Source organism: Aspergillus aculeatus (assembly GCF_001890905.1).
Source record: "Aspergillus aculeatus ATCC 16872 unplaced genomic scaffold ASPACscaffold_6, whole genome shotgun sequence".
NCBI lineage: Eukaryota > Fungi > Ascomycota > Eurotiomycetes > Eurotiales > Aspergillaceae > Aspergillus > Aspergillus aculeatus.
This window is the reverse complement of record NW_017962981.1, coordinates 1458324-1484996: the sequence shown is the minus strand read 5'-3', so window position 1 is coordinate 1484996 and position 26673 is coordinate 1458324. Positions and strand designations below refer to the sequence as shown.

The 26673-nt window shown below is 54.3% G+C and overlaps 7 protein-coding genes across 7 annotated transcripts; 3 read left to right on the top strand and 4 right to left on the bottom strand.

Annotated features, from left to right (window-relative positions):
- The first annotated feature begins 542 nt into the window (after window positions 1-542).
- ASPACDRAFT_77905 (F1F0 ATP synthase subunit gamma) lies at window positions 543-1978 on the top strand. The gene is made up of 5 exons (XM_020205072.1): window positions 543-667; window positions 825-1399; window positions 1456-1568; window positions 1624-1679; window positions 1728-1978. Exons 1-5 carry the CDS (start codon window positions 612-614, stop codon window positions 1819-1821), a joined length of 894 nt encoding a protein of 297 aa, XP_020057389.1. The 5' UTR covers window positions 543-611; the 3' UTR covers window positions 1822-1978.
- A 3472-nt stretch (window positions 1979-5450) lies between these two features.
- On the bottom strand, window positions 5451-7082 carry ASPACDRAFT_77904 (F-box protein). Its single transcript, XM_020205071.1, has one exon. The coding sequence runs from the start codon at window positions 7014-7016 to the stop codon at window positions 5478-5480; it is 1539 nt and encodes a 512-aa protein (XP_020057388.1). The 5' UTR covers window positions 7017-7082; the 3' UTR covers window positions 5451-5477.
- A 500-nt stretch (window positions 7083-7582) lies between these two features.
- ASPACDRAFT_15760 (putative disulfide isomerase) lies at window positions 7583-9152 on the top strand (the record flags this gene model as incomplete). The annotated part of the gene is made up of 3 exons (XM_020197154.2): window positions 7583-7735; window positions 7803-7810; window positions 7925-9152. The coding sequence occupies 3 exons, from the start codon at window positions 7583-7585 to the stop codon at window positions 9150-9152; spliced, it is 1389 nt and encodes a 462-aa protein (XP_020057387.1).
- A 150-nt stretch (window positions 9153-9302) lies between these two features.
- Window positions 9303-13009, bottom strand: ASPACDRAFT_77903 (putative capsular associated protein). The gene is made up of 7 exons (XM_020205070.1): window positions 12847-13009; window positions 12714-12772; window positions 12296-12621; window positions 11818-12231; window positions 11613-11759; window positions 11132-11562; window positions 9303-11081 (listed from the first exon to the last, which is right to left on the bottom strand). Exons 1-7 carry the CDS (start codon window positions 12888-12890, stop codon window positions 9506-9508), a joined length of 2997 nt encoding a protein of 998 aa, XP_020057386.1. The 5' UTR covers window positions 12891-13009; the 3' UTR covers window positions 9303-9505.
- A 1504-nt stretch (window positions 13010-14513) lies between these two features.
- On the top strand, window positions 14514-18243 carry ASPACDRAFT_77902 (ribosome biosynthesis protein KRE33). The gene is made up of 2 exons (XM_020205069.1): window positions 14514-17744; window positions 17883-18243. Exons 1-2 carry the CDS (start codon window positions 14740-14742, stop codon window positions 18088-18090), a joined length of 3213 nt encoding a protein of 1070 aa, XP_020057385.1. The 5' UTR covers window positions 14514-14739; the 3' UTR covers window positions 18091-18243.
- Window positions 18244-18453: 210 nt separating this feature from the next.
- Window positions 18454-20372, bottom strand: ASPACDRAFT_77901 (glycoside hydrolase family 16 protein). Its single transcript, XM_020205068.1, has 3 exons — window positions 19788-20372; window positions 19303-19726; window positions 18454-19219 (listed from the first exon to the last, which is right to left on the bottom strand). The coding sequence occupies exons 1-3, from the start codon at window positions 20144-20146 to the stop codon at window positions 18926-18928; spliced, it is 1077 nt and encodes a 358-aa protein (XP_020057384.1). The 5' UTR covers window positions 20147-20372; the 3' UTR covers window positions 18454-18925.
- Window positions 20373-21070: 698 nt separating this feature from the next.
- ASPACDRAFT_27091 (CORVET complex membrane-binding subunit VPS8) lies at window positions 21071-25919 on the bottom strand (the record flags this gene model as incomplete). Its single annotated transcript, XM_020199467.1, has 3 exons — window positions 21071-25041; window positions 25099-25534; window positions 25590-25919. 3 exons carry the CDS (start codon window positions 25917-25919, stop codon window positions 21071-21073), a joined length of 4737 nt encoding a protein of 1578 aa, XP_020057383.1.
- Window positions 25920-26673: the final 754 nt, after the last annotated feature.

Here is a 26673-nt window from a genome sequence, read left to right as displayed (position 1 = left end):
GAATTAGCAGTAAGTAAGTAACTAAGTTAACTAGTTAGTTACTTCCAGACCATAGACTCATAGAGTCAACTTGCAAGGACTACTCAAGGCTCATGGTTTCCAAGTTTGACTTTCACGTTTCTCCGGACCGTCCAGCCACTCCCAGCGCGAGAAGCGGCAAGAAAACTACTGGCCTGAGGAACCCAATCCCCACTCAGTTGGAGAACTGAATGACGATTCCATTTCATTTGCGCCGGAGAGAACTGTGGATGCCTGAGGAACCTTTATTGCCTGGGTACAGTGGGTAGATCGGAGTGGCGAAGTCACCTGACTGTTTGTAGTGTTTGCGATGTTGACAGGCAGTTGCATTGTAGGTCCCTCCTGCCACCCGAATCACCACACTCACCACACTATCAGCATCTTCCCAGTCCGGACTAGCGTGGACTGGAATCCCGTGCTGGCCGGCTGTCGGAAGAACAGAAACAGGAGTCCCAAGTTCAACCACCGACTTCTCATCCGCCAGCCCCAAAAGAGGATTCTCTGACCTCCTCCCCTCCCCACCCCTCCTCCCTCCACAACTTGCTATATCGTTGGTCTTAGATCCGACCGTACGGTTCTTTTCCACATTCAAGATGTTCTCCCGTGCTGTTCGTCCGGCCGTTCGCGCTGGTAGCATTGCGGTCTCCCGGTAAGTTCCCTCAGTCCGGGCCATCCACACAACCCACACCCACACCCACACCCACAGCCTGTTGCCCATTGTGCATTGGCTCGCCAATATCAATCGACCTGGAACAATTGAAGAGCTTTGGTTGATGAGATGGTTCAATGGCTGATTTATCCGGAAGCACTGCTCCTCCCAACGCCGCCAACTTCGCGACTCTGCGTGAAATCGAGGGCCGTCTCAAGTCCATCAAGAACATCGAGAAGATCACCAACACCATGAAGGTCATCGCCTCTACCCGTCTTACCCGCGCCCAGAAGGCCATGGAGGAGTCCCGCAGCTACGGTCAGACCTCCAACACCGTTTTCGAGCAGGCTGAGACCAAGCCCCTCGAGGACAAGAAGACTCTGTTCGTCATCGCCAGCTCCGACAAGGGTCTTTGCGGTGGTATCCACTCCGGTCTCAGCAAGGCCACTCGCCGTATGCTCCAGCAGACTCCCAACGCCGACATTGTCGTCCTCGGTGAGAAGGCCAAGGCTCAGCTGTCCCGTACCAACGCCAACGCCATCGTCCTGAGCTTCGCCAACGTCTGCAAGGACGTCCCCACCTTCGCCGATGCTCAGGCCATCGCCGATCAGATCGCTCTGCTCCCCGAGGACTACGCCAGCGTTAAGATCATCTACAACAAGTTCCTGAACGCTCAGAGCTACGAGCCCGCCACCGTTGAGGCTTTCTCCGAGGAGGCCATCACTCAGTCCCGTGAGTTTGAGCCGTTTTTGCAGTCAAGTGAACTACATGCTGAATGATCTTTACAGCCAACCTCTCTGCTTACGAGACTGATGAGGAGACCCTCACCAACCTCCGCGAGTACGCTCTTGCCAACAGCTTGTTCTGGGCTCTTGCCGAGGGTCACGCCTGCGAGATCTCTGTGAGTCGCTTCTGTTGAACTATCACGCCATGAATCAATGCTAATCAGATACAAGGCCCGTCGCAATGCCATGGAGAACGCTTCCAAGAACGCTGGTGAGATGATCAACAAGTAAGTTCTGCCGTCTCTCGTCGAGGGAACGACGCTAATGCATTGCAGGTTCCAGATTCTGTACAACCGTCAGCGTCAAGCCGCCATTACCAACGAGCTGGTCGAGATTATCACTGGTGCCACCGCCAGTGCGGACATGTAAAAGCTTTTCTGAAGCTTTTGTGGGGAGGAGTCACCATGTGTGTAGACTTACTCATAAATACCTAGATGCTTTCCAGCCTGTAAAATCTATCCTATCTTTTCTTTGTCCAGGGGATTTTTGTGTGAGATGAATGAAGTGAATCAACCATCCTATCCAGAGTTTGATGCTTTGAAATAATGCGATGCTGTCATTATATTGACACTATCAGGGTGAGTATAATGCTGAAGCTTTGAATTCACTTTGAGTATCTATTATCTCATCGACATACACACTGCACACTGCATCTGTATCGAATATTCAATATGGTATCGATTCACAACTGAGGTATCGATTCACAACTGAGATAACTGTTCATAGGCATCCTCTGTCCAGCTGTCGCAGTTCACCAGTGTGAATGTGTTCTCAGTCTTATTGACCTTCAGATAGCTATGCCCTCTATGAGTGCACACTCAAGACCGCCGATTCACTCCTATTATTCTTAGGACTCTCTACCTTATAAAAGCAGTCTGCCTGCCTTTCTCCCTCCTCTACCAATCCTCAATTTATCGCCTGTCACCCACTGCAGTCTCGACCACCCACCTAATCGATCCATCGAGGTAGTCTACATCAACAAAACAAGCGCAAACACTTCTGAGACACACAAATCACAACAACCCTCTCAAACACACCCCTCCATCCCCAACACCTCGACATCTCCCAAATCCCATTGCCTCCTTCACCTCAAGCCTACCCACGCCTACATTGCCTCATTTCATCTTCCCCAATCATTTTCCCAATCTCGCACCTCCATTACAAGCCCACCAACCTCACCCAACTCACCTCTCGAATCCCCAAACCAAAGCCCCAAAAACCATCCCACCAAGCAAGAACGCATGCAGCCCACCCCACCACCACCGCCGACACATCCAACGGGCAACATGACAACCCCAGCCTTCTCCACCTCCACCTTCATCGACTGCTACGCAACCCTCAACATCCACCCGCACGCCGACCTCAAAGAGATTAACAGCGCCTACAAGCGCCTCGCTCTGAAGTATCACCCGGACAAGACCGAGGGAGGAGACGCTGAGACGTTCCAGAAGGTGAGTGCAGGTGCGGCTGGGCTGGTTTACGCAGATACGCATATAAACCCACCACACCCACACCCAAACAAAACACGCTTTTACTTTACTCGTCTTTCCAACTCCCCCTCTTCTGTAGATCAGATTACCCTTGCCTTCCTCTCTTTCACCCCTCATAGAAGCATTATCGGAAGCTAAACCCCACCAAAACGGAAACAGATCCTCTACGCCGTTGAAACCCTCCGCGACCCCAACCACCGCGCCATCCACGATGCCGCCCTCGATGAACACCGCAGTCGCAACCTGAATTACACCGCAGACGCGGGGGCCTTCTTTCGTCGCAGCTACCACCGCCACCACCACCAGCAATATCGTGCCGATGACCCATATAACCGAAGCCGGTACGAGGCCTCTTACCGCCACAGCGTGCACATGGATCCCACGGCGCCGGAGTCCATTGAGATCATCGATCAGATGCGTCGAGACCGGGAGTATAGCGAGCAGCTGGAGCGGGAGCGGGAGCGGGAAACTCGGGAGGCGGAGGAGGCTGCTGCTGCCGCTGCCGCGGGGTTGTTTCAGGAGGGGCAAGATGGGGAAGGGGAGGGGTATGACCCGGGCCGGGTGGTGGATGATGAGTTGAGTTCTTGGTCTTCTTCGTCGGAGGAGCCAATGGGGTATTATGATGAAAGTGGGTGTGTGGTGACGAGGAAGAAGGATAAGAAGAAGAAGCAGGCAAGGGGGAGGGAAAATGCTGGTGAGGGGGTGGAGGGGGTGGAGGGGGTGGAGGAAGAGGTGAACGAGGAGGAAGAGGAGGAGGAAACTTGGATTGGGTATTCGGATAAGGCGGCTTATTGGTCGGAGGAGAAGCAGGCTAAGGATCAGGCTCAGGAGGAGAGGCGCGCCAGGCGGATGGCTAGTCTGTTGAATCCGGACGCGGGCTGGAAGTCTATGAAGTATTCTTGGGTAAGGCAGCAGGAGGAGAATAAGGAGGAGTCTGAGAAGGATTTCGAGGAGGAGTATGACGAGGAGTATGAGGGAGAGGAGGGAGAGTATGAAGAGGGGGAGGAGGAGGAGGAAGAAGAAGAGGAGGAGAAGGAGGAAGACGAAGAGGAAGAGGAAGAGGAAGAGGAGGACGACAGCGAGGAGGAGCAGTCCGACGAAGAGGACAGTGCTGACCTCCTATCAGAGGGTAAACCCGATGGGCAGGAGGAAAGCACCTCCATGGGTATTCTGATTGATCTCGAAGACGACGCCAATGACCACACAGAGATGCCCACTGTGGCCAGCAAAGGAAGCACCGGGCCTGCCACTGAGCTCGTCCCTGAAGATTACCACCAGTCAGCCGATCTGTTGGACTTGGTGGAAGACAAGAACTCACAGGCTGGTAAAGCGGACGATGACCTGGGAGAATGCAAGGACAAGGTGGATCTGGATGGACAGCCAGACCGTACGCAAGGATACAAAGACGCTGGCTGGAAGGAGAACGATGAATGTGTGAGTCTAGCCGGCTTCTCCTGGTTTTAGCAAGTCTTCAAGGCCATACTAAGTTCGAATAGTATGGAACCCCCGGGGCGAAGTCTTCCACGAGATGTTCTGCAAAGAGGATATTGGCCCAAAGCGGAAAGAAGTATGCATGTGTGGAAGGGTCGAGGGTATCGCAGACGATGAAGAGGACTGGTTCCGCTATCCTGGGCAGATGCCCTGGGGCATGAGCTTGCCAAACAAATTCTCCAAACGCAGCACCACCGACAACGACGACGATGACGATGAAGACACAGACGAAGAAGAGGAAAACTCCGAGGGAGATGCAATCGACGGTCACGAAGGAGAAGACCTTGAAGACAACTCGACAGTCCACAACTACAACCACAACGATCACACCCAACCCACACCAAAGACCTCAAACACCGCCAATGGCTACATCAACATTCCTTCCGAAACCGACTCCCACTCCGAAACCTACCACTTCTACGATACAAAAGCCGAGCACCCAGCCGCCGCAGAGCAATCCGATTCCGACTTCGTGACTGCAAACGAGGACCTGGCCATGTCGACCGACTCCCTAACCCGGCCCGCCAACATCATCGCAGCACCCCCACACGGCCTCAGCGCCTACCTCACGCCGCTGCTCCCCTACTTCGAGTCCAAGCTTAACCGAAGCGACGGCCGCTACACCCCGGACGACATGGTCGTTGAATGCCGCGGGATCATCTTGGAGACCTTCTGCGGGTGGATGGAAGGCGTGCGGCGTACGTTCCGCGATGCGGCGACGCGTGGCTGCAACGACGAGGACGAATGCCTGCATCTGGGTTACTGGGACAAAGCCTATGGGCAGGCGGAGTGCAAGGTCTGCGGGCAGTGGGAGCCGATCTTTACACTCACCTGCCCCGGTTGCGGCCTGGAGGCGTGCGTGGCGTGTAAGTTTACGGCGCCGGCTACTTAGAATCGTGGTCAGGTGTCTGGTAGCCTGGGATGAAATCTAACTATGGTGAACATATAATGGAGCTGAAATGACGAAGAGAAAGGGATTTGGCATGTAATTCTTGATATGGACCAGGTTTTTCTTTTACGCGAACTCTTAATCAATCAATCTATCTATCTATCAAATCTGAATACGACCAGTTCACGATTCCCATTCTCACCAACAATGTACCTCTCATTTCCGTAGATCTTGCCTCGACCAGTGAGCTCAAATGCCTCATCCTGCATGAGTCTGGTGTGTGAAGTAGGGGTTTGGATGCTCAGAAGCATCCGCATGTCGAACGGCCACCGGGTCGAAGACATATATAGACAATACCCCACTTGGGCTTTCTCGTCGTACGCTTCCGAGACAATAGCATAGGTTGGCTCATTCCATGGAGAGGACCTAAGGGGACCCGTCTGCAAGCTACAGTTGCCGCGGTAAGGTGGCAGGGAGACATCCGCCGCTCGTCTCCAAGCAGGGCCATCTCCGACCAAGGGGATTGTAGTCACCCGCACCTCGGTGGTCCAATCCGCTGGACCCCTTCGTACCTGCGGCTCTGGACATCGGCTTTCGATAATTTCTATCGAATGATCATCGTCCGTGATATTCAGACACTGCACCCCGGGGAGACCTCGTTGGCGCACAGAATAGAAGCCCAGCTCTCTGAAGCCGAACCGAGAGACGATCGGGGGCCCTTGGTCCTTGGCCTCCTCGCGCAGCCGACCCGTGGGATCCAGGGAGGGCCGGTACGACGACGGGGCGGAGATGTCCCAGACCGAGAGCGACTCGATCGGGGCATCGTCGTCGGCTGTGTACAGGCTGCGGTTCGGCTGCCAGATGTAGATCGCATAGTGCGTCTTGCTGTGGGTCGAGTAGAACCGGTCTCTCTCACTTAGCGGATGGCCGAGGAACATGATCTTCCACTCGTTGCGGAAGGTGATGCTCCAGGTGCCGGTCGACGGCGACTGGGTCACGTCGAACGAGGAGGCGAAATGCCGATGCACGCCGTCGCTGTCGTTGAGCCAGTGGAAGGCCTTGGGCTCGGCCCATTCCACCACCAGCACCCGCTTCTGCAGGCGGAGGCGCCGGATGACTTTGCCGGTGATGATGAACGGCACCATGAACCGACGGCTCGTGTCCAGGTCCATGAGCACCAAGCAGGCATGGTCCGCACTCGGATACACCACCACGCCTTCCTCGTAGGACCAGAAGGACTCGGAGAACAGACAGTCCACGCGCTGTACGAGTTGGCTGGCGTGGATCTCCCACGGCTGGACTGGGAACCACTCCCGCTCGCCCGTGACGCCAAAGTCGTCACATAATCTATACTTCTGTACGGATTGGGGTTGGCCGCGACGCAAGTGGTCGTATCGAGACGCGATCTGGTCGAAGAGTTTGCGCCAATGATCGTCCTCTACGACTGCGGGCGGCGAATCGTCCGTGTCCGTCTCGTGGTCGAGCTCCCGCACCTCTCGAGCTCGAGGGAAGAGCTGTCTCAGCAGCGGGATGAGGTACAGTGGACTACTGAAAGCCTGATTCCATAGCTTGCAGACCCGACGACAAGTGATGATGTCTTTAGGCGAGAGCTGATTGAAGACCATCCAGAAGAGTTCCCGGGGTAAAGCTGTCAGGGTCGTCGTGGTGCCCTCGTACTCCATATCTGCAGACATGGTTTGACGGGCACTTGCGGGGTTACGAGATGTCGTGTGATCATGGAAACACGGAGATGTGAAGGCGATGGTAATAAGACAATGATTGAGCTACGCTCAAATAAGGTCGACAGTTAGCTAGCCATGGAAGCGTCATGCAAAGGTGCAAAAGCGGGGAAGAGTGCATTTGAGCCTGCAGGGCAAATTGTTTGTTGGTGGTTGGTTGATTGGTTGGTTGTGGATTTGGTGGTGTTTACTTCGGAAATCCAGAGACTCGCCAGAATGCGGGATGACAGGAGTGTCCACCTCACCGCCTGCTCCATCAAGCGATCTATCTGACAGTTCTGCCCGCCAAACTTCCCAGAGTCAGAGGCGGTGGGAAGACGCTCCCTGTGTATACATACATGGAAAATCAACCAATTAATCCAAGTCAATGTCACATGCCAAGAGCTTCAGGACACCTTGCTTCAATCTTCCTTCTCCTTCCCCACGTTGACTGCTGTCTAGAAAATGCAGTACATCTCCTAGACTGCTGAACTTGTATCATTCATCTAGTCTGGTAGTCAAGACAACCGCACATCCTCACAATGCTCCCGCCCAGCTCAGCTGTTTTCCTTGCCGCGTCGCTGCTGGCGGCTTTGCCCGTCCAAGCCGATGGACTGTACACCAAGAAATCCCCTGTGCTGCAGGTAACGTCCAAGAACTACGACCAGCTCATTGCCCACTCGAACCACACATCAGTAAGCCTCCATCGTGAACCTCACTTCCCAGGTTAATCCCGAACTAACACATCTCCTACCCTCGCAGATTGTAGAGTAAGCCAATCCTCCTCCTCCTCCTCCTCCTCCTCCTCCTCCTCCTCCTCTCCATGCTTCCCCTCCCAACCCACCAACACCACAATTCGCCTTTCTAAACCCCCAACCCTCCAGATTCTACGCCCCTTGGTGCGGCCACTGTCAAAACCTTAAGCCCGCCTACGAGAAAGCCGCCAAGAACCTCGACGGCCTGGCCAAGGTGGCCGCCATCAACTGCGACGAGGACGCCAACAAGCCCATCTGCGGCCAGATGGGGGTGCGCGGCTTCCCGACGCTGAAGATCGTGACCCCCGGCAAGAAGCCCGGCAAGCCGCGCGTGGAGGACTACCAAGGCGCGCGCACTGCCAAGGCCATCGTCGAGGCCGTCGTCGACCGCATCCCGAACCACGTGCGCCGTCTGACCGATAAGGATCTCGATAGCTGGCTCGCTTCGACCTCGGGTGATGCGGCGGCGTCTGCGGCATCCCCCAAAGCGATCCTCTTCACGGAGAAGGGCACCACCAGCGCGTTGATCCGCGCGCTGGCCATTGACTTCCTGGGCGCGATCGAGGTCGCCCAGGTGCGGAGCAAGGAGACGGCGGCCGTCGAGCGGTTCGGGGTCACGGCGTTCCCCACGCTCGTGCTGGTGCCGGCGGGTGGCAGCGAGCAGGATGCCATTGTCTACGGCGGGGAGCTGAAGAAGGCGCCGCTCGTCGAGTTCCTGAGCCAGGTCGCGGCGCCGAACCCCGATCCTGCGCCCGTCTCGGCTCCCAAGAAGAAGAAGGCGGAGACGAAACAAGAAGAGGAGGCCCAGCCCGACAACGACACAATGGCACAGGAGTCTTCGGCCCCTGCGGCTCCTGTTCCCGCGCCTCAGGTTGAACTCCTGTTGACCCCGGAGGCCCTTGCCGCCGCTTGCCTGGCGCCCAAGTCCGGCACTTGTGTGTTGGCCCTTCTTCCTGAGGAACAAGAGCCACAACAACCGGACGAGAAGGAGAGCTCGGTGGCGGCGCAAGTCGCTTTGGCCAGTTTGTCCGAGGTGGCGCACAAGCACGCGCTGCACAAGAGTAAGCTGTTCCCTCTGTACGGTGTCCCGGCCACCAACAGCGCGGTTAAGTCCCTGCGCGCGGCGCTGGAGCTGTCCGAACAGGACCTGGAAATTGTGGCTGTCAACGGTCGGAGGGGGTGGTGGAGAAACTACGATCCCGCCGAGGCTGATTACAGCGTCGAGCGCGTCGACGCGTGGGTGGATGCCATCCGGCTTGGGGAGGGGTCCAAGCAGAAGTTGCCCGAGGGTGTCATCGTGGTGGAGGAGGCCCAGGAAGAAGAGAAGCCCGTGGTCGCCGAACATGACGAGTTGTGAGATTAATCAAGAATATCCCCAATGTATGGGTGTATTCACCTCAGTAGCATTACCAATGGTGTTTTAATTAGGTGAAAAACATGTTTTACAAGTTATTGCAAGCGTATTAAAAACGAGTCAAATCAGTATCAAAATATTTCACACCTGAATAAGAAGTCCTCACAGTAAGTAAATTAAAATATATTCCAGTCGAAGAAATAGATCAAACAGCAATCAACACAAAGTTACAATAGATAGTATAGTCATTACACATGTCCGTCGCCTCCTCTTCCCACCAAACTGCATCATTATCATCAAAATAGGTAGATGAGAGATAGCTTATGACCCTCACTCACGGGGGGCCATACCTATAATTATAGCTTGTAGCCCAATTCCTCTCGTCGATCGTCCGTCAGCCGCCCCCATTCTAACAGAAGCCTGAAGAAGTAGACTTCCATATCTTCCTTCCGCAGCACCTGCGCCGCCCACTTCCGGCCTTCCTCTGCGATCCATTGACCCTCGATATCGTGGGGCTTGAGGAGCGCTCTCTTCTCAGGAGTGGAGGAATGGTCGCTAGATTCGACGCCCGAGAAATATGCCAGGGTACTCCACAAGCCGTGGAGGCGGACATCTACGGGCACAAAGTGTAGCCAAGGAGTGATGCGCGTTTCGAACCATTGGCGGAACAGTCCCGTCTTAAAGGGGAGGCTGTGGCTCTGCATAAAAGGAAGGAAGCGGCCGCTGAAGCCGGCGCCGTCGGCGTCGAAGAGATACCGGTTCTGCCAGTGAGCTTGAAAGTCCACTCGCCCCGTCAGTCCGAATTCGGCAGTCTGGTCCTCACAGTCTTGGTGCCTGCAGCGGACAATCGGGTCGAGAATTTGGACAGCTGTGTCGAGGTGAAGGGAGGAAGAAGGAGAGGTGCCAGGGAGGATCTGGTAGCGGTACGAGTCGGTGGTGTTGTCCGCTGTGGGTAGGAAAACGGAGACGTGGTTGTGCGTGTTGTTATTGATTAGGTGGGTGAGGCGTTGTCGCGGCATGCCTTTCCATTCGCCTGAATGGCTGATACCTTCAGAGGTACTGCCGATCCAGAACAAGGTGTTCGACTTGTCGGTATAGTTTGCATCCGGGTAGTCTGTCGACGGTTTGTATTCGATCTTGTCGACGTAATTCCACGGACTTGGGAAAATAATGTCGCCAAATCCGGCGATCGCGCTCTGGCTGAAGACTGGAATAAGTTCTTGGGAGACCTTGAAAGAGGCTGGTGACATGAAGAAGCCGTGAAGATGGGCCAGGTCCGGCTGGTGGCAGATATCAGTCGCCAGGGCCCAGTCAGATGGGAACTCGCCCAGGGAGTGTGGCCGAATACAACTGATGCAGAGATGGCGGCGGTCCCATATGCGTTGAGAGCGTGCCTTAGAAGATGGAGGACAAGTCGCGCTCACGTAACGGTCGAAGATATTCTTAAATGAATTGTCAACGAACATAGTGTCGTGCGTTTGATCAGCCGGCTCGATCGGCAGCCATTGGTCGCTACGGCCGGTTGACCATTCATTTTGTATGCGTTCGTCTTGTAGCACGGGATATGAAAGGGCTTGGTCTTTCAGGGCGCTCATTTCCTCCCAGGGTACAGCCACCCGGGGCTCATCGTTCAGATTGAAAGCCAGATCCATGTCTGGCAGGTGTTCGGCGAATTTCTCGATCATCTTGGCGGCACTAATGACCATCCAAGCATGGGTAGGCTTGATGCCCTCTTGAACTCTGGCCGTGCCATTCCGAATGCTGATAGCGCCGATTTCATTGTATGGGTTTGTGGCTAGTTTCTGCGTCATATCTCGGATTGCTGCCGGGGATACTGAGCGGAACGGAAGCAGGTTGTTGTGGATCTCATCGAAATCATCGATGACAAGGGAGGATTTGTTCATGGCGAATTCGTACCATTTGTCAAAGTTCCTAGTTCAACGTCAGTTGAGGCATGCACCAACGAGTAGAATCGAACCTACGGTGGCGGATGTTGGTTATATTGCAGGCGGTACTGCGCGACAGCATCGGCCAAAGTTTGACTGCTATTGGCCCTGTGAAGCCATTTGTCATGGTGCTGCCTGCCCTCATAAATAAGCAGATCAATGGGATGCAGATGGGCGACACTGCCTTGCTGAGTCACGAAGATAAAGCCGATCCCTGCCATTACGGTCAAGGCAACGCGCAAGGTGATATTAAACCGATAAAGAAACTGCGGCTCCTCTTCCGAGACCGTTCGCGCGTATAAAAACGACAACCCGCCGAGGTAGTTCAAAAGTAGAGCGGCGAAAGCACGAGGAGCAGTGACGAGTGGGAATGGCTGATGTCCATCGAAAAGGGTTGCAGTCCAGGCATAATACAAGGAGACAAAGCCAGCCAGGACTGAAAGCCCGACAACACCATAGTGAGGGATCTGACTGAGTTAGCAAGTCCGTAATGCGCGGCCCGATGCGACAAACTCACTAGCTGAGATGCTGAGACTATGACACAAGCCACCAGCGCACCCTGGCCTATAGCACTTCGCAGGAAGTGAGGGTTGACAAAACCATCGCTGCCATGAGACCTGACAGTAAGATAGGCTACAATAACACCCCAGAATGCAGCCACACCCTTGAATTCCGCTATGGTCAGATTCCTATATCCACAGACCGGGATAGGAATGACTCACGAGTAAACTAAATCCCCAGGACACCAAGGTCTGTTTCCTCCTGCCGTCACGAGGTCGTACACCTTCATTAGACAGCTCCGCAGCACCGATCAGAATTATAGAGTCGAAGATGGCGCTCAAAACTCTCAAAGTGTGTAGGCGCGGATACTGGCCTGAAACAGTGGCGCAGATATACGTCGATTCGCGCCCTTGATCGAATGCCACCGCCAGATATCCGCTTGCCAACAGGCTAGCCGCTGACGCGACATATCTTAGTTGACTGCGAAAGACGAAGTAATGAATGCGACTGGCGATAGCCGCTACCATGCGAAGTTGCGCATTTTGTGGGCCGTCGGGAGCGGTCCATTTCGTAGCTGATCGGCCCCGTTGGTTGCGCCAGTAATCATAAATAGCAATGAAGAAGGGTATCGCATACTAGGATCAGAGCATTGATGTTAGTCTTGACGTCTGCCTCTGTTCTGTATGCTGGCGCACCTACCGCGTAGCCATCCGGCGCGCATTCAATGTTTGCAGTTATTTGTCGATATAGACCAACGCGGACACAGCCAAGCACGGAAACCAGGCCAATTTTGAACCATCGGGCCAGGTTGCGCGTTTTTGAAGGAGTGATACTGCTACTGCTGCTCTCCAGGCTGATAGGCGACGAAGGTTCGTCGATTGCTTGTTCGCGCTCTGTCAAAGGTATGACGCTGTACTTGTGTACCGAGGATGACGGAATCGGGATTCGGTTGATGAAGCGACTTAGTAACAGAAGGGAGAATGCAGCGATGAAACATGTTATCACTGCGGTGTTGAGGGGATGATCTGAGGAAAGTGTTAGCGAGCCGGGCTGTGGCTGCGATGCGCCCCGAGACGTCCAACTACAGGCATTTCTCTATTACATGGACATGACTGACCGAAAGCAAAAGTAGTGTTGTAAGACGTTGCGAGAAATGTGCAGCTGAGCAGAAAGATTCTATTGTACGTTGATTAGCACGCACAAGACCCAGGAAGAAAAACCGATGGGAGGGCGAGAAGTACTGAACTCACCCCACAGAGGCCTTGAGCCCCGTCTCAGCGGATAAGTGTACCATTCCGAATCAGACAATCATGAGTTTGCAAGTCGCATAGCCATTCTTACATGGACTGGTTGTTCATTTCATGCAACACATCCAAATCATAATTTGGATTGAAACCACGCGGAAGACAAGTTAGGTCGACAAGGAGGAGAAGGGGAAGGGGGGGGGGGGACTTTAGGAAAAGAGAACGCGTGGAGGGAAAAGTGACGAGGGGACGAGACCCAGTGTGGCCAAGAGGTTTCGGGCTTGGGTGTTTCGGAGACGGAGAAGAACAAGAAAAGAGGAGAATGGCTGGGGCAGTCCCGCACGGGTAAGAAGTGGAGACGTCAACACTTTCTCTAGGGGATTTTTGTCTTTTCTTTTCTATGAGTTCTCGAGTATATCTCCTTCCAATCTGCAATCCTGGGAGCATGGGAGAGAGACCAAGGGGGGGAGAAGGAGGGGAAAGAGAGGGGGAAGAATTGAAGGAGGAAGAGGCCGAAGAGGAGGAGGAGAAGGAGGAGAAGGAGGAGAAGGAGGAGAAGGAGGAGAAATGAGGAAGAGGCCGAGAAGAAGGAATCGAGAAGACTAAGAGCAAGGGGAAAAACGACGAGAAGAGAGACTACTGATGCCAAGGCATGGTCTCGAAGGTTGGGGGTTGCGTCAAGCAAGCAGCAAAAGAAGTCAGTAGACTAGACTGCTCCGTAGAACGAAGCGCAAGAGATTGAAAGTTGTTCTGGCCCATGGATCCGAGGGTTGCAGTGCTTGCTCTTTTCCCACCCAGATTGCTGCAATTAAGCCTTCAGTCTTTTAGTCTCTTTTTCACGCACGTCAGCACCGGGACTGGTATGTAACCATGTCAGTTCAACTTGCTTTTGTCTCCTATCATGATTTCGTTCATTCTAGCGCCAGGGTCCAGCCCATTCACGACTCCTACTGATCGACGTAATCCCAAGACAAGTCCACGCGTCTGGCAATGCCAGTCCAGCTGCCACTATCCCCAACCGGGAATCTGCTCCTGTGATCATCTTCAGCTTCATCGATCGACTCACTGCCATCAATACCTATATGACATGCTTGAAATCTTGTTTGATGCGCCTCTCCTGGTTTACAGATGTACTCATACTATCAATCGAAGGCTGATCTGGATTGGGAAGCACGGGCCCTAAAATAGCAACGGGTCAGTTTCCCCTGCAGCTCCACCACCACCACCACTGGGGCTGAATGGCTGTATGATATCTTCCTGGACTGTCACAGAATTGATAGTACTTGCCCTCGACATGTAGTCTCCCTGTGCGGTGTTCCCAATTGACCCTTCAACAATGAGTAATTGACACTGCCATCATGGGGTGTATTGACGGAGGTATGGAGAGTCTCCTGTTTGACCTGCTTGAGGGGCAGCAGCCTTGCCAAGTATCACGTGAAAAACCGTTCCCGCAGAGCCCGTAGAGTCAACCATACCACTTTGGGACTAGTCGTACTCAGGCACCGTGCAAGGCACGTGCCAACAGGGCGGTATCACTTTCAGTAGGCGGTAACTACTGACAGTTGCAGCCCGGTCGCCGATAACTTTTTTTTTCTTTGCGCCGAACCCGCCCGTTGCCATTTGCTATTACAGCAAGAGAGTGTGATCTCAAATTTCCCAACACCTGACCACCTGTCTCCTCTCCCTTTTCGAGGACCTGGTCTGTGTCTTGCTCAATCAACAGTTGCGCGCTGTTTCGTTCGGTTCTCACAGACACATACAACTTCCGGCGCAGTCTGTGGTTTCCGCCGCTGTCTTGACGAATTTTCCTCGGCCGGGTGGAAAGCATTCGACTCGGAACTCAATTGAACGTACCGCGATAAGGGTAAAAACGGTCCTCGAAGAGACCGCAGCATCACAATGCCTCGCAAGGCTATCGACTCGCGCATTCCGGCGCTTATCCGGAATGGCGTGCAAGAGAAGAAGAGAAGTTTCTTCGTCGTGGTCGGCGACCGCGCCAAGGATGTCATCGTCAACCTGCACTATATTATGTCTAGCGTCGATGTCAAGCAGAACAAATCCGTTCTGTGGGCTTACAAGAAGGATCTCTTGGGCTTCACCAGTCACCGCAAGAAGCGCGAAGCTAAGATTAAAAAGGAAGTGAAGCGTGGTATCAGAGAGCCAAATCAGGAGGATCCGTTCGAGCTGTTCATCACACTGAACCAGATCCGTTATGTCTACTACAAGGAAACAGAGAAGATTCTCGGTAACACCTACGGCATGTGCATTCTCCAAGACTTCGAAGCTATGACGCCCAATTTGCTCGCCCGTACGGTCGAAACGGTGGAGGGAGGTGGTATCGTTCTGCTGTTGCTGAAGGGAATGAGCAGTTTGAAGCAACTCTACACCTTGTCGATGGACATCCACTCACGGTACCGGACCGAGGCGCATGACGATGTGGTGGCTCGTTTCAACGAGCGTTTCATCCTTTCCCTGGGCAGCTGCGATTCCTGTCTCGTTCTGGACGACGAAATGAACGTTCTGCCCATCTCTGGAGGCAAGAATGTCAAGCCCCTGCCACCCCCGGAGTCGATCGATGAGAACAGCACGGGTACCAAGAAGGAGTTGAAGGAGATCAAGGAAAGCTTGGAAGAATCTCAGTTGGTCGGACCTCTGGTCAAGTTGGCTCGCACCGTGGACCAGGCCAAGGCGCTTCTTACCTTCGTGGATGCGATCGCCGAGAAAACCCTCCGCAGCACTGTGACTTTGACTGCCGGCAGAGGTCGCGGTAAGTCTGCAGCGCTCGGTGTTGCCATTGCTGCCGCCGTGGCCCACGGATACAGTAACATCTTCATCACATCGCCCAGCCCAGAAAACTTGAAGACTCTTTTCGAGTTCGTGTTCAAGGGATTCGATGCGCTCGGCTACATGGACCATGTCGATTACACCATCCTGCAGTCGACGAACCCCGATTTCAACAAGGCTATTGTCCGAGTCAACATCCACCGTCAGCACCGCCAGACTATCCAGTACATCCAGCCCCAGGATGCTCATGTTTTGGGCCAAGCCGAACTGCTGGTGATCGATGAAGCCGCCGCCATTCCCCTGCCTTTGGTCCGCAAGCTGATGGGCCCTTATCTGGTTTTCATGGCTTCCACAATCAACGGTTACGAAGGAACTGGTCGGTCTCTTTCCTTGAAGCTGATTCAGCAGCTTCGTGAGCAGTCAAGAGGAGGACTAAAGGCCAATGGCGAGGAGGACATCGACGTCGCTGATCGGGCGACCGGCAAAGCGGCCAAGAACGCCGACAAGGGCTTGGGTGGTCGTTCGCTCCGGGAGATCACCCTATCTGAACCCATTCGTTATGCTCCTGGCGACTCGGTGGAGAAGTGGCTCAACAAGGTCTTGTGTCTTGACGCAACCTTGCCCAAGTCCCGGATGAACACCCAGGGCTGCCCCCACCCATCGCAGTGCCAACTGCTCCAAGTCAACCGTGATACCCTGTTCTCCTTCCACCCTGTTTCCGAGAAGTTCCTGCAGCAGATGATGGCCCTTTACGTGGCCAGCCACTACAAGAATACCCCTAATGATCTCCAGCTCATGAGTGACGCCCCCGCACACCAGTTATTTGTCCTTGTCCCGCCCATCGATGAGGAGGCCACAAAGCTTCCCGAGCCCCTTGTTGTGATCCAGGTTGCGCTGGAAGGTCGTATCAGCAGACAGAGCGTGCTCAACAGCTTGAGCCGCGGCCAGCGCGCCGGAGGAGACCTGATCCCTTGGCTGGTCAGCCAACAATACCAGGATGAAGACTTCGCCGGTCTCTCCGGTGCCCGCGTGGTCCGCATCGCCACCAACCCCGAATACCTCAACATGGGTTACGGCTCCCGCGCGTTGGAGCTGCTCACCGATTTCTACGAGGGCAAGTTCACCAGTCTGTCGGAGGATGCCGTTGACGCACCGGAGGAGATGGTTCGCGTGACGGACGAGGAACTGGCCAACGCCACCCTCCTGGACGACAACATCCAGGTGCGGGACATTCACAAGATGCCACCCCTATTCGGCAAGCTTTCCGAGCGCCGTCCGGACGCGCTGGACTACCTCGGCGTCAGCTTCGGTCTGACGCCCTCGCTGCACAAATTCTGGAAGCGGTCCTCCTTCTCCCCGGTCTATCTCCGGCAGACCCCCAACGACCTGACCGGCGAGCACTCGTGCGTGATGCTGCGCACGCTGGCCACGGGCCCCAACGACGCCAGCTGGCTGGGCGCGTTTTCGCGGGATTTCCACAAGCGGTTTAACTCGCTCCTGTCGTACCAGTTCCGCGAATTTCCCTCGGTGCTGTCGCTCAGCATCTGCGAGTCCGCCAACGCGGGCGCCAAACTCGACACCTCCTTCTCCCCCGTGGCCCTGACCAAGTCCGACCTGGACCGCGCCTTCTCCCCCTTCGACCTCAAGCGTCTCGACAGCTACGCCAACAACCTCCTCGACTACCACGTCATCCTGGACATGGTCCCCACGATCGCCGAGTACTACTTCTCCGGCCGCCTCAGCGGCAAGGTCAGCCTCTCGGGCGTCCAGCAGTCGATCCTCCTGGCCATCGGCCTGCAGCGCAAGAACCTCGAGGCCCTGGAGAAGGAGATTAGCCTCCCCTCCTCCCAGCTGCTGGCCATGTTCCTCAAGATCATCCGCAAGATGTCCACGCACTTCCGCTCCGTCATCGAGGGAGCCGTCGCCGAGACCATGCCCGCCCAGCAGCAGGCCGCCATCGCCGCGCAGGAGGTCACCGAGGCCCACGACGAGGTGATGGAGGACCGCTTCAAGCCCCTGGAGACCGCCCTCGACGACGAGCTCCGCGAGGGTGGCCAGCAGATCGACGAGGAGCTGCGCGAGAAGCAGCGAGCTCTGATCGATGCCCTTCCTCTTGACAAGTTAGTTGTCCCCCCCCCCCTCCATTAGCCCACGCCCATGTTTCGTTCTCCCCCCCAAACCCTTTCCTCTCCTTCAATACCCCCACTAAATACAAACATAACCTCGGAATGAACAATAACTGATCTCACAGCCTCCAGATACGAGATCAACAACGGTAGCACCGCCTGGGACGAGGCCGAGAAGCAGATCCGCACCGGCGGCGCCTCTACCGTCAGCGTTAAATCCGCCAAGCAGACCAAGCGCAAGAAGGGCGAATCCGCCCGCGAGATCTACGACCAGGAGATCGACTCCAAGCGACAGAAGATCATCAAGAAGGGGACGGAGGGGCGCAAGAAGAAGCACTAAAGCAGCGTCCAGTATCTCTTATAATGAAAAAGCGCGTGGGTGGGGAAGAAAAAAAGCCTCGAGCCATATTACACAAATTTCATATCCTATATCATCATCTTCCTATTATTTTCTTTGCTTGGGTGTGCGGATAGCTGTAATATTTTGACTCCCTGGTGTAGCTTTTCGCTTCCCAATCCGCGGCTGGTGCTGTGCTGTTCAAGACATGGGGTTTTTTATGTTTGACCGGTTTGGTTGGTTTGGTTTGCATCTTTGCTAACATACAGAGGCTCTTTGTACATACATACGACGCAGGAAGGTTCGAATATATCCTAGTACTGGATCGCGTTGCTTCCTATTCAAGGTGGACATGTATCTCGGAAACGAAAGTAGGGGTATATATTGCCGGATGCGCACATATATACAAGAAATGCAAACACGTCCCCTAATCTATAGCGCTCTCTTCAAACCACCCGTCTGAAAGACTTGAGTTGGTCCAGCCAAAAAGAAAATGAACGAGCGTCGTGATGTCTCCATCAGTAATAAAAAAAAGCATATTTCCCCCACCATGGAAAATGGCTTCGCCTATGTCGTTTACCATATTGATCAAAACGAATGGAACCCACACCTGCACCTGCCCCTGCCCCAGCCCTGCACCCCCGAAACAGTTCCTCCGCTTCCCGATAAATAGCGAGCGTGAAACTGCGTGGTTGAGTTGGTTTACCATGGGCCCCCTCACGTCCCAGCAGAACGAATGTGGAGTGTCGAAATCAAGTCAAGCGAGTGCCTGTGAGGTCCAACACACACAACAAACCATCAAGTGACCAGCAAAATTGACTCTCACCCACCAGCTCGATCACCCGCGGAACGCATATTCATATCCTCCAGATTCCCTGCGTCCGCGTCTCGTGAACGCCGGCCCGCGCGTGTGCTGCGACAGGCCCGGCCATCGGCCCGACGCCGTAGCATTCAGGACCCCATTGATGCTGGCATCCTGGTAGACCTTCAACGAGTTGATGGTCCAGTATGCGTCCTCGAATGCCGACGGGTTGTTCGCCACGTAGTCGGTGCAGGAGCTGGCGTAGGAGGCGCACGAGCCCGAGCTCCAGACATTGCCGGCCCAGTCGCCACAGAAGGTGGTGTCGAAGACCTGTGTGTCAGAATTTAGCAAAAGAAAAGTCTTGGGACTTTCGGGGAGAGCCGAGCGCGGGCCAAGAGGTTCAGGGGACGTACAATCTGCATGGCGTCGAAATGCGAGTCGATATCACAAGAGCCCGCGAAGCTGGCAGCCGGGGTTCCCCAGGTGGCCGGAATGGGGACGCCAGCGGTAAGATCGGCAGGGATGCTGCCGCGGGGGAAGAACCAGATGTTGATAGCGGAGCTTGTCCACTCCGTGGCATAGACACCACCACCGAGCGAGTTGAAGGACGTTCCGTAGGACTGGGAGCTTGGGGAGGTGATGCTACAGCCCGCATTGCTGGATTGGCCCGCCGCATCAACATAGCAGTTGCTGGTTGTCAGAGTGCCGGTGAAGCCGGAGTTGTCGATGCTGCAGCCGTCGCTGGTATGGAGGGTCATCAAGTCGTTGGTCTGCTGATTGACGCCTTCGATGATGTCGATCTCGCCATTGTTAGGCCAGTTGGAGCCGAGAAGCCAGCTGTTTCCCTCATTGTTAGGTCTGGATAGTAACTGGGACTAGATCGCTAGGGGTAGCTCACAATGCTGGCCAGGTGCCGCAAATTCCACCGGGCATGTGCGCCAGATCCAAAATAAACAGCCCGTGGGTATACTCGCTGTCGCTCGTAATGCGCACGCTCTCTCGGCCGCTGCTGGCCACGTTGGTATAGTCCACACCCATGTAGACTGATCCGTCTGCGTCAGTTGAGATCAAGCCATTAGTCTGGGCGGTAGATTGGTCGACATAGCTGACGAAGCCATGGGTAGGATCTGTGTCAGTGAAGAACGTAAAGCGGTCAAAGAATGCCGAGCTGGTATAGTCATCCAGCAAGGTATAGGTTGCAGTACTGAGCTGCGCCGTAAGGCCAAAAGCCGTCAAGAGGAAAGTATAGGCCCGCATGGCGCTTGTAGAATGAAGTAGAGCGCAATGTATGGCAAGGGAGTGTTGTTAATGAATCGCGAGGGAGTGGACAGGTAGCGGGACTACCTAAAAAGTAGAATGAATGAAAACTAACAGCCCAGCTGTAGAGACAATGAGGTGTTGACCGAAGGAGTGTCGCAGTATTGTGATGATCTTGTAAACATGTTGCCCGCGACGGAATGGAAGAAGCGATATATATAGGGCAGTGCTCCTTTTTTTTTTTTTACGCGTAAACAGGCAATTTGAAAGGACAAGCTCAGGCACTAGTAACTTGTGGCGTCAACCATGATTCACGCAGCAGACCAGGCCTTGAGACCTGTCGCATGGCGTGAGTGGCAGTCTGCGGCAGATGGCAGGCCCATGTGCGCGTGGTTATGTCACGGATTGATAGGGGAAGGTGTATGATTGAGGGAAAATCGATATCTGTCGACCAGTGATGAGACAGAACCAGGATTAGACTCGGTTTCGTCAGGGAATTCGATGTAGCTACCTCGGGTTAGGGGGGAGTCTAAAGCCCAATGATCAAGGATGCATGGAGTGGGCGTCAAATAGCGGCGGGTGAGGAATGCAAGCATGTCAATGCACTGAGCGAATCGGCGGCGATTTTCGGACTGTTGCGAAGCACAGCGAAAGCACACGCGCAAACCTTGGCCAGTAGCCAAGCCCTGCTCGATCGGCGCTTCCCCGCTTGTCTCCAGAGGAACGGCAGGAATGAAAGGAAAAGAGACTCACTCTGAATCATGAGGCGTCTTTTGCCCGATGTCCTCCGCATCGGGCGTTTTTATGCTCGGTCATTCATCATTCATCACCAACATGCAACAAAGAGAATCTGGCAGTGATCGGCAATAGAGACAGAATCAAGTAAGGTCAATAAGTCATTATCATGTTGAAATCGCTCATCCACTATGTATGTACAGGGCACACCGGGCAAGACAACACCTCCAAGTCCGATCCGCCATGGAAATTTTGACGGCGATGATTCTGATTCTGCGCGGCATCAGAACGATCGACTTCCAGAATACAACGACGATGATACAGGTGTCGACAAGCGAAAACCAAGACTGGCCCAGCGGGCTGCTCGGAGTCCTCCGCAGTCGCAGTCGCAGTCGCATTCGCATCCGCGTCCGCATGGCCTTCCAGCAGGTGTAACGCCTGACCCACGTCGGCCGCTTTACCTTTCCCCCGCGCGGTCGCAGGATCATTTTGCTCGTGGAGCCGTTTTGCAAGACGGGTTTGCTGCGCCTTAGCTTGTTTCTGCTCCCAGGCCTGCCAGTATTGGGGTCCGACTCCCGGTCCCCAGATGCGCTGTCGGCAAATCTCACATACCTGGCCTCGTGGTCGCCATCCCCGCTGGCGCAGGCGTGTTACCTCATCCACGTGCACGAATAAGTCCCGATCCAGCATGCCGTTGGCAAGAGCCAGGAGTGATTTTTCGTAAGTATAGGCGGAGAAGATCGAGGCCAGTACTGCGCGCAGCTCGAGCAGGGACGGCGACCAGCTTGCAGCTCGCGTGAGGAAGGCACGCAGGATTCGAAGGAAAGCGACATCACTGCGCTCGCTGGTTGACGACCCTCCACTCCGCACCGTGCTGGCAAGCAGGGTGGTGAAAACCTGCTGGACCAACGAGCGAACAGCCGGCATCAAAGGAGTGGAGGTTGCCGTCACTGAAGCATCGCCAGTTTCGGAGGGCTTCTTGGGCATTAAGCCAAAAACACCACTGGCAATGCGCACCACGGCTTCTATCAAATCGAGCCACAAGGATTCATCGAAAGAAAGAGGCTGGTCGACTGCTCCTTTGCTGAAGCCATTCTTCTCGACTGCCCGAGGATTCTTGGCTGTGTTCGTTTGGCCCCGACAGAGCCAAGTACCGACTCGCGTGTATTTTTCTAATGATTCTACAAGGTGATTAATGGCGTCAGTAGTACTTGCAGAGTCCGGATCGTCGTTGGTGGTCTGGAGAATGCCCACCAGGCCGGACTCAATTGCCCCCAAATGCGCGATGAGGCGATCCATAGCCGCTCGAACCTGGCCTTGACGAGCCAACAAGATCACCGCGGCGTCCACTACGCCACTCTCCTCTAATGAAGGCAGCAGCTCCTCTAGGCGTACATCACCGATGCGTAAATCATCCACAAAGTTGGCGACTTGAGAGGGATTATACCTGCAGAGAAGTTGCACGTAACGCTCGATCATCCAGTTCTCGATGGGCTTGGAGGGTCTACTCTCCGTCACGGACTGCAGAGCTATCCCCACCACAACGGCCAGGTATTGGTATTGCCGATAGGGATCTTGCTGTAGGGCATTTAAGAAGGTTTCGTGTGTCTCCGGGGCAAAGGTATGCATGGTCTGCGCTGCTCGTTCGACATTTATCGCTGCAAGCTGACCGGCATGAGCTTTGACCACATCAAGAAGATCCCGCTGTTGCTTCTTGCCTAGACCGGAGCCAGGGCGAAGGCAATCTTGTAGGCAGGTAAAGACGGCTTCTTGCTCCTTGGGATCTTCAAGGTAGGTCAGAATGAGTTCAGGGTATTGTTTCTCCACGCGATAAGTTGATTTCAAAATCCGGAGGAACCGAGCCTCCTTGAACAGCGGTATCATCCCCTGTACATCCGGAGGGTGATAGATGGACAACAGATACTCAGCGCTAAGCTCACAGTCATCCGCCATTGCGGGGTCTGGGTAGCGGCAAAGTCGCTCCAGAACTTGTTGAAGCGTGCTGCCCGAGAGAAGAATGTATTGAGGGTATTTCGGAAGATTGCGAGCAACAAACATGTCTAATCGAATGGTATCCAAAGCATCAAAGGAGTTCGAAGTCATTATCTGGAGCAGCACACTGATCAGATACTGCCGGTTGACAGACACCCCGTGTGATGGGGCTTCATCTGGTTCCTGATCATTCAAAAAACTATCTTCAAAAGCTTCGTTGAGCATGCTCATGAAGCTAGCTGTGTCGAACCTCAGCATGGTCCGCAAGTCCGGGAACGTCTCAAGGGCTTCCCCTTGCCCTGTGACTGGCGGGTTACCGGAGAACAAATGATCGTATAGGGTTGCTTTGGCTCGGTTGGCTTCCGTCTCGTCCATATCATCGCCAGTGGGATATACCCGGCCTGTGAGAACAAAGGAAAGGTAAGGAAACACTTTCATCGCGTTCGTATACTGTGTAATCCCGTTAGTAGAGTCTCCATTAGTCAGAGCCTCCTGGGTTGGTATAAGCCCAAGGAGCTCCTGTAAAGGGCCCACGTAGTCCCCAAGACAGCGATTCCAGACATAGATGAAGGCGTCGTAAAGGTTATAATGCTTGCAGAGCGTGGTGGTTTGGTCAATATCCATCGTGGCTGTGTCCAGCAGGCAGATGATTTCTTCCAATCTGCTGGCGGTGTGGTTCGTCGCGTAATGGTTGATTAAAGCCTTGACCGCAGTGGGAGGGAGTGAGCGGACAGTGCCCTCAACGATGTATGATTCAAGTGCATCAAGAAAGATGCCTTGAGAGTCACTCTCTTCGAACCAGGTGAACACTTCATCCCACAGATAATCTAGTTCGGACATGCAAACACAGGCAGAGATTGACACCTCGGCCAGCTTCTGGAGCTGTATAGTATCGAGCCTTTCATTATTCGCTTCTGCGTTGCGGCCAAATGCGTATTTGAGCGACGCTGAAATCATTTCCAGGAGCTTTTCCCGTACTAGAGGCTGCCTCAGTGCGTCCTCCTCAGGGAGACCAATTGTGAGCTTCTCGGCGCTGCCTTGATAGTAGGATGTCGCCACTTGAATTGCCCCGATAAAATCACCCGCCTCCATGAGGGCAAGTAACCTATCAGCCCAATTTGAAAGACCCCCAATAAGAAGTTCATTATAGCCCAGAAGGAACAAGCGGCCTTTGTAAGAGCGAAAGCTCATGAAGAACGCATCCGCTACTACACCATGCATCGTTGTGTCCTCTTCATTGAACTGTTCAACCAGACTATGGAGCTGGGCAGAGAATAAGTCCACATGATAGATGTGTCGATTGAGCAAATCAACCGCTTCTGTGACACGCATAGTGTGATCCTCAAGGATAAGCAGCTGTTGAGTTATGGTGAGCACGGCCATCACGGAGCGACTCAACCATTGAACAGCTACAATCGCCTCATCGGCCTTCCATCTGCTTCGTGGTCTGAACTCCAGGGCCGGAGGTCGGTCCCTGTTTGGAGATTCATCCGCTTCAACCTCGGAAACTTCCAGCACTGTCAGTACATTAGACCAACAATAGACAAGCTTTGTCCGCGAGATTTCAGTTTCCTTCCCTTTCAGGCGAATTGCCGGGAACCAGGCTAGCGCTCCAGTCATCGCGCCATGAGCGGCAACCTCCTTGGGACGAGGCGCCTTGTGTTGGGTTTGCGCAACGGGCGTCGTGGACACTATCACCAGGAGATAAGGGGTAAGCATGGCAACCAGCCCCAGCGAGTCCGTAGGCTGCTCAATGTTGCCTAGGGGAAGAGGTGAAAAAGCCAGGACGGAGCTGGGCTTTCGCGGCCGAAATCCTTCCGCATAAATCTGAGGGTAGCGGCCCAGAATCCTACTCGTTTTCACCGTCCGTCCGACTGCACCCATACCACGCGTAGCCAGATGCGAAAAGGCCATCCCTCGTTTATCTGCAGAGACCAGTGCGGTACGTCGAGTCCCCAGAAACCCCACATGGATGACAGGTGATCCGGTGATATGACCATCTGAGGGTCGGTTTTCAATCAGATTGGCCGGTATCGGGGGTATGTGAAGGAAAGGCCGTGCAGACCGCGAGATTTCCCAGGTGAAGATGTCACCCGATTGATGACCTCCGGCAACTGTGGTGTGGTCCGCGGACAGCGCCAAGGATGCAATTGCGCCGCATTCGATAGCTAGACCCCCACGCTTAGTACGTGAACAGCGCCAAGCAAGGCTATGTTGAAGCTTACCTTTCGTCCCCAGGCCGATGATGGTCTTGAGGTTCTGCTGGTAGTCAAAGACGAGGATTATACCCTTGGAAGTTCCAACCACGATTGACGTTGAGACCACCATGCAAGTCGGATGTCCATGGTTCCGCTTTCCAGCTTCCGAAAACGCCTGGCCGTTGATCTTTCTGAGTTTGGTCCACCGCACGACATCCCAAGGTCCCTGGGGAGTGTCGGGCCCCGAATCGACAGTTCCGGGAGACAGGTGGCTCGTGACGGAGGATTTGCGTGAGTGCAAATGCGCTAGGAATGGCGAGGCCGATCGGAGGTTTCCAATTGAGTAAGAAGATAATCTGGATTGAAACCGAAGGTCGAACGGGCGATGGGAAGGACTGGGACTGAGTTGAGGGGAGCCACGGAAGGCCAACGCGCTGCTGCTTCGCGACGATAGGATGGAGTCCTATGGCAATCAATCAGCGGAGAACCACGGCCGCGAAACGGCAGCGGCGACGCACATGAAGGGAAGGAGTGTCGTCGGGGATCGAGAGAGTCTCGTCAACACTACCGGGAGCGCCGGGCTGCCCGGAACGCGGTGAAGAGGGAAGGTCGGTCGCATCGGGGTCAACAGCAGGAATTGGTTTGACGGCGGGAGCATGGTTCTCGCTGGTTAGATCGGGCAGATCTTCCTCGGCGTAAGCAATTGAGTCCGACGCCGACTCTGGATGGGGGTGAACATGGTCGGGGGTGCCGTTGCGGGTCGGCGGGGAGAGTGCATCGTCGTCTGGTCCCAAGTCGAGCTCATCCTCTCGTGCCCAGTCATTACTGGTCTCGATCATGGAGCTCATCGGCAGCAGGATCGAATGACCATCTCTCCCAGCTTGTTTTTGTGCAAGACCCAGATATTAGTGGGAGGTGGGAGGTGAGAGGCGTCGTGATGAGGGAGGGGGGGTGGTTGGTGAAGGTATGACAGGGGACCAAAACGAGGAGGCGGAGGAGGAGGAGGAAGTGTTGTGAGAGAGTACGGTTAAGGTAGACAAGGTGGGAAGATGGAAGGTGCCGCAGGCAGAGAGGCAGTGGTTCACCAGCACTAAACTAGAGCGGGTGCTGGGGGCGCTAGTTTTCTGGCAGTGGGGAGCAACAACATCGGAATACTGTGTGGTGTATATACTGTGTATGTACTGTACCCGTTACCTTAGCTGGGAATAACTACTAGGTAGTCATGAAGAAGGTGAGGATCCAACAAGGATCAAATCGATTGCTTGCTGTTGACGTTAAGATCAAGAAGCGTAGCAGAGACTCCCCGACTCGGAGGTCAGCACCGCCCATCCACTTACTGCCTTGCTGCCTTTATCCTTTATCTTGGGTGCCTTAAGGCAGGGATATTCTGGCGTGGAGATCAGAAACATTGACATTAATAACTACTCTATGTATCAACTTTTCAACTTTGAGTTTAACTCCTAGTATTTGCTAGCTATACACGGGAGGGCAAGATAGTACTCAATAAATCCTGTTTAAAGGGCAACTATCTATCTCACTTGTTTGGATAAGCACATAACATGGGACTCCAGCCTCTTTCAATATCGATGTTCTAGGCAGGCA

What these genes read in the sequence shown, in the direction of transcription:
- ASPACDRAFT_77903 (XM_020205070.1), bottom strand. Translation starts at nt 12,890, where the DNA reads ATGGTACACTTATCCGCTGAGACGGGGCTCAAGGCCTCTGTGGG. An exon ending in GGGCTCAAGGCCTCTGTGGG is followed by an intron (nt 12,773 to 12,846) that starts GTGAGTTCAGTA and finishes AACGTACAATAG; the next exon opens with AATCTTTCTGCTCAGCTGCA. An exon ending in TAGTCTCAGCATCTCAGCTA is followed by an intron (nt 11,563 to 11,612) that starts GTGAGTTTGTCG and finishes TAACTCAGTCAG; the next exon opens with ATCCCTCACTATGGTGTTGT.
- ASPACDRAFT_77904 (XM_020205071.1), bottom strand. Translation starts at nt 7,016, where the DNA reads ATGTCTGCAGATATGGAGTACGAGGGCACCACGACGACCCTGACAGCT.
- ASPACDRAFT_77905 (XM_020205072.1), top strand. Translation starts at nt 612, where the DNA reads ATGTTCTCCCGTGCTGTTCGTCCGGCCGTTCGCGCTGGTAGCATTGCG. An exon ending in GTCACGCCTGCGAGATCTCT is followed by an intron (nt 1,569 to 1,623) that starts GTGAGTCGCTTC and finishes ATCAGATACAAG; the next exon opens with GCCCGTCGCAATGCCATGGA. An exon ending in GCTGGTGAGATGATCAACAA is followed by an intron (nt 1,680 to 1,727) that starts GTAAGTTCTGCC and finishes AATGCATTGCAG; the next exon opens with GTTCCAGATTCTGTACAACC.
- ASPACDRAFT_77902 (XM_020205069.1), top strand. Translation starts at nt 14,740, where the DNA reads ATGCCTCGCAAGGCTATCGACTCGCGCATTCCGGCGCTTATCCGGAAT. An exon ending in GATGCCCTTCCTCTTGACAA is followed by an intron (nt 17,745 to 17,882) that starts GTTAGTTGTCCC and finishes CACAGCCTCCAG; the next exon opens with ATACGAGATCAACAACGGTA.
- ASPACDRAFT_77901 (XM_020205068.1), bottom strand. Translation starts at nt 20,146, where the DNA reads ATGCGGGCCTATACTTTCCTCTTGACGGCTTTTGGCCTTACGGCGCAG. An exon ending in TGCGGCACCTGGCCAGCATT is followed by an intron (nt 19,727 to 19,787) that starts GTGAGCTACCCC and finishes TGAGGGAAACAG; the next exon opens with CTGGCTTCTCGGCTCCAACT. An exon ending in ATTTCGACGCCATGCAGATT is followed by an intron (nt 19,220 to 19,302) that starts GTACGTCCCCTG and finishes TCTGACACACAG; the next exon opens with GTCTTCGACACCACCTTCTG.